This window comes from Martes martes (genome assembly GCF_963455335.1).
Source record: "Martes martes genome assembly, chromosome: X".
Lineage (NCBI taxonomy): Eukaryota > Metazoa > Chordata > Mammalia > Carnivora > Mustelidae > Martes > Martes martes.
In genome coordinates, this window is record NC_137897.1 from 90,894,993 (window position 1) to 90,906,330 (window position 11,338).

General features: G+C 38.8%; 1 protein-coding gene across 1 annotated transcript; it reads left to right on the forward strand.

The window, feature by feature from the left end:
* Nucleotides 1-5,264: 5,264 nt before the first annotated feature.
* Nucleotides 5,265-6,617, forward strand: LOC308337731 (dnaJ homolog subfamily A member 1-like; the record flags this gene model as incomplete). Its single annotated transcript, XM_080795900.1, has 1 exon — nucleotides 5,265-6,617. One exon carries the CDS (start codon nucleotides 5,265-5,267, stop codon nucleotides 6,456-6,458), a length of 1,194 nt encoding a protein of 397 aa, XP_080652026.1. The 3' UTR covers nucleotides 6,459-6,617.
* Between the last annotated feature and the right edge of the window lie 4,721 nt (nucleotides 6,618-11,338).

Here is an 11,338-nt window from a genome sequence, read left to right on the forward strand (position 1 = left end):
CCCCAACACCCTTTTCTCAGGTAACTAACAGTGATCATCTCCTGTGAGGTCTTCATCTAGTTAATCCACCTACATGAATAACCACAGAAACTGTCCAGTATCAGAACAGTGAAGCTCTGAGGCTTGACACGATCAGCGCTATTGTTCAGAAATACCTCGCACCCGTGGCATACCGCCTCTCTTCACAATTACCAAACAACTTATAGTTCAGGTAATAGTCTCTTCCCATCATTTTTTCCATAAGGAAAATTAATTTACCTACAACCTGGTACATTTTTCTAGCATTGGGTTAAAATGTAGTCCAAATTTGCCATGGTCATACATGAACTTTTTACCAGTTAGTCATAGTTCTGACTCTGGTTATTAGAGGTCAATAATCCAGACTGAAACTGGAAGAGTGACATCTGCATGAGGACAGACTAGTACCATCCAGGAACTCATCCCCCCAACACACAGCAATGTTAAATACTAACTAGAGATTGCATAAAGTAACTTCATAGAAGCTCTGGAAATCAAACAAAAGATCTAGAGCAACCAAACAAATATCCAACCAAGAAAAAACCACATTCAAAACGAGAGAAAGAAATTTCCTCAAATTTTAGGACATCTGTGCTCCAACCCTTCTTGACCTGGAATAATGCAGTTTGGGGTAAGTGGTAGACCCGTCCCCATTTCCCTTTCTTGAACTAGAGAGAACATGGTAGGTGTAATTTGGGAACATTTTAACTGGTTTTAGGGACTGCCTGAGGATTGATTTCTGTGTCCCATGATTCTGGTATGACACAACCAAAAGTGGCACAGCTTGGACAAGGCTAGGAAAAGCGACAGAAAACAATGTACTATAAGTCACTAGTGATAGCTGCAGAGGAACCTGAGACATGCACATGCTAGGACAAGAGGTTATGGACAGAGGAATACAATAGAACAGCTAAATCCTGAGAAGCAGGAGAGCAGATCAGAGGAAAAGTAAGACATCTGAAAGCAGGTGTTCTTTGGAGAGATTTAAACACACACACAATCACAGAGAAACCATATAATCAGAAAAAAAACTTAAAGACCTTAACCCGTTATGAAATGCTGATCCCAAATCTCAGAACATGCCCTGATAATTAGTGAGAGTTTTCCTCTGCACAGAGGCAATCTGCAAAAACTCGAAGCCATGGAGGTTGTTTCGTTCTTTTGTTGTTGTTGTTGTTGTTTAAATAAACAAACATGCCATTTTCTTTTTTTTTTTTTTAGTTTATTAGTTTATTTTTACTAGTCTCTACACCCAACGTGTAACTCAAACTCAAGGCCCCAAAACCAAGGGTCACAGGATCTTCCAACTGAGCCACCATGCACCCCTAAAATCAATTTTCAAAGTTCACAAGGTATACAAAGAAATTGAAGGTTGGGGAGGGATGGTCTCTTGAAAGAAACAAAATAAGTGTCCAGAAACCATCCCTGAAGAACACAAGCACTGAACTTATTAGACAAAGACTTTGAAAAGGCTCTACAATATGCTCAGAGAGCTAAAGGAAAACACAAAAGTCTCAAAGAAATCAGGAATAAAAGATCTGAAAAGAAAATAAGAATATCATCACAGATAGAATTATTTAAAAAGAACCAAAGAGAAATGATGCAATTAACAGACACACGGCTGCCTCAGTCAGTACAGCAAGCAACTCCTGATTTCGGGAGTGTGAGTTTGAGACCCATGTTGGGTGTGGGGATTACTTTAAAAAAAGAAAAAGAAAAAGAAATGATGCACCTGAAATACACAAAAACCAAGTTGAAAAATTCACTAGAGGGGTTCAACAGCAGACTCAAATAAGCAGAAGAAAAAACATGTGACCTTGAAGCCAAGTCATATAAATTACCAAGTCTTAAGGAAAAAAAAGAAAAGAATGAAGTCAATAGAATCTAAGGGATTTATAAGATAAGATCAAGCAGGTCAATATATACATTAAAGGAGAACAAAAAGAGAAATTGGTAGAGATTACTTAAAGAAATAATGGCCAGAAACTGTCCAAATTTGAGAAAAAAGTTAGATACCTAAATACAAGTAGCTCGGTAAACTCCAAGTAAGATAAATCCCCCAAATCTCCAATAAGACACATTATAACCAAAACTGTCAAAAGCCAAAGACGAATTCTTGAAATGAATAATAGAAAAGTGACTCATCACATGCAAAGGATCACAAAAAGTTTATAAGCAACGTCTCAGCAAAGGCCTTGGAGACCAGGGGTAGGAATTTATTACATATTGTTAATGTTAATAATATATTAATTATAGTCTATATTATATGTGTATATATGTATATCCACACACACACACACAGTGAACAGTGAAGAGAAAATATGTCTCTATCTGAAAAAACCATCCTGTAAAACCAGGGGAGAGGGACATCTGGGTAGCTCAGTTAAGTTAAGCATCTGATTCTTGATTTTGGCTCAGATCATGATTTCAGGGTTGTGAGATGGAGCCCCAAGTCAGTCTCCATGCTGGGTGTGGAGCCTGCTTAAAATTCCCCCCCACCTTCTCTCTCTATCCCTCTCTAAAAAAATAAAAGTAATAAAATAATAAAACCAAGGGAGAAAAATATTCCAATATATACCAAAGCAAAAGAATTTCATTTCCCCTAGACATGCCCCACTAGGAATGCTACAGAGACTGCTTCAAACTGAAATGAAAGAACTCTAGAGAGTAACTTGAAGTCATATAAATACATAAATTTTTCCAAAATAGGTAAATCCAACTTTTTATATATAAGAAATAATTCCAAGAAAATTAACACTGATCCTTCTCAAACTCTTCCAAAAATCTGAATGAGGAAATACATTTTATCTTATTCTATGAAACAGCAGTACTCTGATACCAAAGCCAGACAAAAATACTACAAAAAAAAGATGACTGCAGAATAATATTCCTAATATTTATCAAGGGAAATATCATCAACAACATATTAGCAAATCAAATTTTACAGCATATTTAAAGGATTATATTCGATGACCAATTTGGCTTTATCTTTGGAATTCAAGCATGGTTCAACTCACAAAATTCAATCACTCTAATATACCACACCAACGGAATGAAGGACAAACAACATGAGTATCTCCATTGCTGCAGAAAAGACATTTGACAAAATCCCACAGTCTTTCATAACAAAAATACTGGCCAAAAAAGTAACAGCAAGAAAAGACCTCAAAATGATAAAGGCCTTCTGTGAATAACTCACACTACCATCATCTCCAATGTTCAAAGAAAGTTATACCTCTAACTTCAGGAACAAGACAAGGATACCTGATTTTACCACATCTACTCTACATAACAGCAGAAGTCCTTGGCAAAGCACTTAGGCCCCATAAGGAAACAAAAGGGATCCAAACTGGAAGGGAAGGAGAAAAATTATCTCCATTCACAGAAGACAAAATATCACAGTAGAAAACCCTAAAGATTCCATTAAAACAAAACAAAACAAAACAAAAACCTATAAAATACACTTGTGCTGAACATCACAAACTGTATACAGTTATTGGTTCACAATATTGTAAACCTGACACTATGGTAACAATGTGTGTCACCACACACAACTGAAAACAATTTTTAATCAAAAAACTTTTAAAAACTCCAGAAAAAAGAAAAATAATGCTTCATCTGAAATTCAAAAACAAAAAAAAAAAAAAGGAGAGACGTGATAAAGAATTAAATTACCTATGTTACTCAAAAATTTAAAAAGACCCCAAATGAATAAATTCAGCAAAATTGCAGGATACAAAACCAACACAAAAAAGTCAGTTGCAAATCTCTACATTAACAAAGAACCATCAAAAAAAAAAAAGAAAGAAAACAAGAAGCAAATCTAACCAAAGAGTCAAAATACCTTTACGTTGAAACCTACAAAATGTTGTCTAATGAATTTTAAAAAGGCACAAAGAAATGAAATGTCATCCAGAGTTCATGGGTTGAAAGACAAAATAGTAAGGTATCAATACTCAATAAAGTGATATACAAGTTCAGTGGAACTGCTATCACAATCCCAACGATTTTTTTTTTTGCAATAATAGAAAAATCCACCATAAAATTTTTATACCATTGCAAGGCGACTTCAATAACCACAACTATCCTAGAGTAGACAAACATGTTTGTAGGACTCACAGGAACTGATTTCAAAACATACTACAAAGCTGCAGTCATCACAGTAGAGTGGGACTGACATAAAGACAAACATAGAACAAAGGAACAGAATAGAAAGCCCAGAAACAAACCCTTACAAACATGGTCAGATGATCTTGAAGAGGCAGCTAGACTGAGTTGTGATGAAAGAACATTCTTTCCTGGTTCCTGGGTGGCTCTGTCAGTTGAGCAGCTGCCTTTGGCTCAGGTCATGATCCCAGGGTCCTGGGATCGAGTCCCACATCGGGCTCCCCACACAGTGGGGAGTTTGCTTCTCCCACTGCCCCTCCCCCTGCTTGTGCTCTCTCTCTCTCCCATGCTGTCTCTCAAATAAATAAATAAAATCTTTCTAAAAAAAGAAAGAACACTCTTTTCAAGAAATGGTGCTGGGGGTGGTGCGCCTGGGTGGCTCAGGGGGTTAAAGCCTCTGCCTTCAGATCAGGTCATGATTCCAGGGTCCTGGGATCGAACCCCCACATCGGGATCTCTGCTCAGCAGGGAGCCTGCTTCCCCTCCTCTCTCTCTGCCTGCCTCTCTGCCTACTTGTGATCTCTGTCTGTCAAATAAATAAATTTTTTAAAAAAATGGTGCTAGGAAAACTGTATATTCACATGCAAAAGAATGAATGTGGATGCTTACTTACACCTTATACAAAAATTAACTCAAAATGGATCTAAGAAGTAAACCTAAGATGTGAAACTATAAAGTATTAAAGAAAACTTAGAGCAAGAACTTCACCACACTGGATTTAGCAATGATTTCTTAGCTTTCGCACCAAAGACACCTTCCGTAACAATCAATGACACACAAAATTTAATTAACAAAATTTAAAAATTTGTACAAAGCAAAATATGAACAGGCAAAAAGAACCTGTGGAAGAAAACATTTGCAAGTCATATTATCTGATAAGGGATTAATACCTGTTTTATTTGGCAAAGTCCTAAAACCCATCAACAGCAAAAAATTTGATTTAAAAATAAGCAAATGGGCGGAACTTTCCAGAATGCTCGGTGAGACAGGGAGGAGCGGCGGCTACCCGAGCTGCGCCCAGCAATGCGCTCCCTCCCGCTCCCCCACATCTGCCTCGGCCCTCTCCCCGGCTGTAGAAAATGATGAAAGAAACTACTTACTATGATGTTTTGGGGGTCAAACCCAATGCCACCCAAGAAGAACTGAAAAAGGCCTACAGGAAACTGGCCTTGAAGTACTACCCTGACAAGAATCCAAATGAAGGAGAGAAGTTTAAACAGATTTCTCAAGCTTATGAAGTACTCTCTGATGCAAAGAAAAGGGAATTATATGACAAAGGAGGTGAACAGGCAATTAAAGAAGGTGGAGCTGGTGGTGGTTTTGGCTCCCCCATGGACATCTTTGATATGTTTTTTGGAGGAGGAGGAAGAATGCAGAGAGAAAGGAGAGGTAAAAATGTTGTGCATCAGCTCTCAGTAACCTTAGAAGATTTATATAATGGTGCAACAAGAAAATTAGCTCTGCAAAAGAATATGATTTGCGATAAATGTGAAGGCCGAGGTGGTAAGAAAGGAGCAGTTGAGTGCTGTCCCAATTGCCGAGGTACTGGAATGCAAATAAGAATTCATCAGATAGGACCTGGAATGGTTCAGCAAATTCAGTCTGTGTTCATGGAGTGGCAGGGCCATGGGGAACGGATCAGTCCTAAAGATAGATGTAAGAGCTACAATGGAAGGAAAATAGTTCGAGAGAAGAAGATTCTAGAAGTTCATATTGACAAAGGCATGAAAGATGGCCAGAAGATAACATTCCATGGTGAAGGAGACCAAGAACCAGGACTGGAACCAGGAGATATTATCATTGTTTTAGATCAGAAGGACCATGCTGTTTTTACTCGGCGAGGAGAAGACCTTTTCATGTGCATGGACATACAGCTGGTTGAAGCACTGTGCAGTTTTCAAAAACCAATATCTACTCTTGACAACCGAACCATTGTCATCACCTCTCATCCAGGTCAAATTGTCAAGCATGGAGATATCAAGTGTGTGCTAAATGAAGGCATGCCAATTTATCGTAGACCATATGAGAAGGGTCGCCTCATCATCGAATTTAAGGTAAACTTTCCTGAGAATGGCTTTCTGTCTCCTGATAAACTCTCTTTGCTGGAAAAACTCCTACCTCAGAGGAAGGAAGTAGAAGAGACTGATGAAATGGACCAGGTAGAACTGGTGGACTTTGATCCAAATCAGGAAAGATGGCACCATTACAATGGGGAAGCATATGAGGATGATGAACATCATCCCAGGGGTGGTGTTCAGTGTCAGACCTCTTAATGGGGCCAGTGAATAACACTGCTGGCATTTTATGTGCAGTAGTGAATGAGTGAAGGACTATAATCATAGCTCACTACTTGCTATTGTTTTTGTTTTAATATTCAACTATAGTAGTGTTTTAAAAGTTAAATGAAGAATAAACTCAAATGTAAAAGCTCAAAAAAAAAAAAAAAATAAGCAAATGACCTGGAAAAAAAAAAAAAAAACCCGACACAGTGACATCAAGTCATACCCATTAAGATGTCTTCTATCAAAAACAGAAACTAAGAAGTGGTAAGGATATAGAGAAATTAGAACCCTGGTGTACTGTTGGTGGGAATATAAAATACTGTGGAAAACAGCATTATAGTTCCTCAAAAAATCAAAAATTAAATTACCATAGGATCCAGCCACTCCATTTCTGGGTCTATAGCTAAATTCATTGAAAGTACAGACTCCAAGAGATATTTGCAAATCCATGTTCACGGTTGCATTATTCGCAAAAACTAAAATGTGGAAGGAGTTTAAGTATCTATCACCAGATGAATGGATAAGGAAAATGTGCTATAGTCAGAGAATGAAGTATTACACAACCTGAAAAAAAGGAAAGAAATTCAGACACGTGCTACCTGAACAAGCCTAGAGGACATTCTGTTCCATGAAATGAGTTGGTCGGAAAAAAACACAGATACTGAAACAATCCAACTTATGTGAGGTACACAGAGTAGTGAAATTCATCAAGACAGAAAAGAGCATGGTGGTTATCAAGGGTGGGGTTAAAGAGAAGTAGAGGATTAATGTTAAATGGTATAAAGTTTCTGTCTGGAAGGATAATGAAAGTTCTGGAAGAGGGTGGTGGTGATGCTTGTGCAACAGTAAAAATGTATTTAAAGCCACCAAAGTACGTACTTAAAAATGGTTAAAATCTATATGCATTACTACATTTGTGACCACCTCTCACATTTATCTGTTCCCATTTTTGGGATTCTTGCAAAATTTTAGAGGTCACAAATGACGGCCCCAATTTTGTGTCAGTGACTTATTGAGGACATTTAATTCTAAAGGAGGACACAGATAGGAGAAAGTCTCTCCAAGAGGACCCAAAGCTTTTAATGGATAGACATGCCATATGCGCTCAAAATTAGCATATGCTTTTTGAAATGTTGATCTTTTAACATCATGTAAGCTGGAAGAGAGAAAATTAAGAAATACTAAGTTAGCAAAAAAAATGCTAGAAAATCCTTGGTGGTAGGCACTCTTTTATTATTTTAAATAAAGTCTCAGTTTAAATAAATGTGCCAGCAAGTGTGAAGGTGCTAGTTGGCACTCCCATGAGGACGTTATCAACATGCTAGCTCCTGATATCCACATTTTCCCAGCTTCAGTTTTGACCTAATTATGAGACTGGTGCGGAATAACTATTTAGATCTTATTGACCATTAAATAACCATTAAATGGATTTTAAGGGACTTTTAAAGTGTGGAGGTATCTTAATTATTCAAACAAGAGAGCAAAAATGCTTTATCAGGATGAGAATCAGAGGGCTTTTTTTTTTAAATAGGACAAAAGCCCATTTCTACATTATGAAGTACTAAAAATAGTAAGGAAGAAAAATATAAACTATATCGAAACTGGTTTTAAACACATCAGTGACTGTCAATGGATACCTATATAATAATGATCATGAAGAATTGGATTTGACATTCTGGAAGGAGATAGGAAACCTATGAAACTGATCACACAGATAATCTAGAAAAGGGAGTTAAGGCAAAATACAGACATGAGGGGGGAAAGGTAATAACCAAGGAATATGGAGTCTAAACATGCCAAACTGAAAATCTAGGACAGAGGCACCTGGGGGGCTCATTCAGGTAAGCGTCTGACTCATGATTTCAGCTCAGGTCATGATCTCAAGAGTCCTTGGATCCAGCCTTGGGACAGGCTCCACGCTTAGTGGGGAGTCTGGTTGAATTTCTCTCCCTCCAATACTCACGCTGCATTCTCTGTCTCTCTCGTGCTCTCTCTCAAATAAATAAATAAATCTTAAGGAAAAAATCTAAGGCAAATATGTGCCAAGGAGTCAAAATACTAATAATCCTCCCTATCTCCCACCAAAAACACCCAATGACTCTCTGACCCTATTTTCCCTACCCTTCTAATATTCCAAACATAACTCCCTAAGTTTATACCAACAAACTCACTTCACTCCAAGGATTCAAGCATTGTCTTTTTCTAATCAGGTGACACTGAAGGACTTCTACATAATCAGTCTGGCAGCTTCACACTGAAGAAGACAAGTAGAGGGCCCAACTAAGACCTCACACCCCAGTTCTAGTGACCATGCCTTTCCAACCCTGTTTCGGATCTAAGGCTAGGACCTAGAATCCTGATCTACTTTTCCTGGTCCTGGAGACTGCCTTGCTTTTTACTAAAAGTCCTACGACTAAGCTTCCAAAAGCTAGTATCAGACATGTTTGTACACTAAGTTGCCTGAAACCCGGCCCCTGGCTAGCTGCCACACTTTTCTGATTCTAACTCCAAGCTGTCTTGTCATGATCTTCTAGATTGGCCTGTCGTGCCTTGACAAAAGTGTCTCACTTCTCAGGCTTGATTGATGCTTATGTTTGACTCCCAGTGGTCTGGCTGCTCTTAGTACTAGCCACACCTTGGGTACCCACATTAACTGGAATAATCCAAATGACTTGGGAAGAAAGACAGGCTTGTCTAAGGAAACAGACCAGCTGGAGCACGGGGCTGAGGAGAGCCATCTTAAAAAGGCAGGTTCACATCCAGGAGGCAGTCTCACTGACCATAGTGCCAGCTACAGATCCAGAATTAGCTCTGTACCTCTGAGGACCAAGTTATTGCATCATTTGGCCTTGGTCCTGTCACCAGCACCATAAGTCAAGGGATCCAGGAGGGGTCACACCTACCCATGATTCCAGTAATAGGCACACAGAGCTAGTCCCAGCTGTGGTCCCAGAAGTAGCCCGGGCCCTCTCAGCCAAAGTCTGGATACACATAGAGGTAAGTCAACAAACTCAGTCCAACAGTAGGTTCTGAAATGGTCCTTTATCTGGGATCCGGTCTTTCCCAGCCTCAGTCCACAAGCAGTCTTGCTGGTAATAGCAGACACTCCCTTCTGTGCCTCCACAGATCCTGAAACTGTCCCTAAATCATCTGATTGGCCCAAAGATCAGATAGGATCTACACCCTTACAACCCAATGGTAACAAGCCCATAAATCACTGACCCAACTATAGACCCAGCAACAGATTCAAAACCCAGCTTCAACTCAGCATACCTGTGATTCAAGAGGTAACCCATCAGCCCAGAAAACCAACAACAGATGATATTTACCTGCTGAAACCAGTCTGTAACAACTGGAAGAGGCATATGGTATTTCAAATGTGGACACCAAAGCAAAGCAAAACAAATCATGAAGAACCAGGCAAATACGACACCACCAAAGGAAACTAATAAAACTCCAGGAACCAACTCCAATGGAATGGATTATACAAACTGTCTGACAAAGAATTCAAAAGAACCAGCTTAAAGAACCTCTCAATAAAATGCAACACAATACAGACAACTAAATAAAATCACGAAAACAATGCAAGAATAAAAAGGTAAGTTCAGTAAGGAGACAGAAACCATAAAGAACCAAACACAAATGTTCAGGCTGAAGGATACAATTGACAGAACTAGAAAATTCAGTAGAGAGCTTCACCATCAGAATTGGTCATATAGAATCAGCAAACTTGAAGACAAGTCATTTGACATTAGTCAGAGTAACACAAAGAAAAAAAGAATTTAAAAGGTGAAGAAAGCCAGCATGAATAATGAGGCATCATCCAGTGAAAGAATAGTCACATGATAAAATTCCCAAAAGGAGAAGAGATAGGTAAAGGAAAAGAAAATTTGTTTAAGCACAGAATAAGCTCAACATACACACATACACACACACTACAGGCAGTGCTTTTAAAAAAAAATTAAATAAACAAAATAATAAAAGAAAACTTCACATTTTTTTATTTTTTTTAAGTTTTTATTTATTTATTTATTTATTTGACAGAGAGAGAGAGAGAGAGAGAGAGATCACAAGTAGGCAGAGAGGCAGGCAGAGAGAGAGGGGGAAGCAGGCTCCCCGCTGAGCAGAGAGCCCGATGCAGGGCTCGATCCCAGGACCCTGAGATCATGACCTGAGTCGAAGGCAGAGGCTTTAACCCACTGAGCCACCCAGGCACCCTGAAAACTTCCCAAATTTTTAAAGATGGGCAGCCAAAGGATGCCTGGGTGACACAGTAAGTAAAGCGTCCCACTCTTGGTTTCGGCTCAAGTCACAATCTCGGATCATGGGATTGAGCCCCAAGTTGGGCTCTGCCCTCATGTGGAGTCCACTTGGGATTCTCTCTCCCCCTCCCTCTGTCTCCCCCGCCCCGCCAAGCTCTCTCTAAAATAAGTAAATATTTTTTTCTTAAAAAGGGGTGGGGAGAATCACACACCACGATCCAATGGGATTCATACCTGGGATGCAAAGACAACCCAAAAATCACAAAATCAGTAAATGTGATACCCATTAATAAAATGAAACCTCAAAGTCTTATGACTGTCTCAGTAGATACAATAAAAGCATCAGACAGAATTCAACATCTTTTAATAACATAAACTCTCAATATTTTAGTACAGAATGAACATACCTCAACATAATAAAGGCCATAAATGACAAACTAAAAGCTACCATCATACTGAATGGTGAAAGGCTGAAAACTTTTCTTTCAAGATGAGAACAACAATGCTCACTCTCACCACTTTTATTGAACATAGCGTTGGAAAGTTTAACTGGCCACTCTTACTACTATTTTGAACACAGTACTGGGAATCATAGCTGGAGCACTGAGG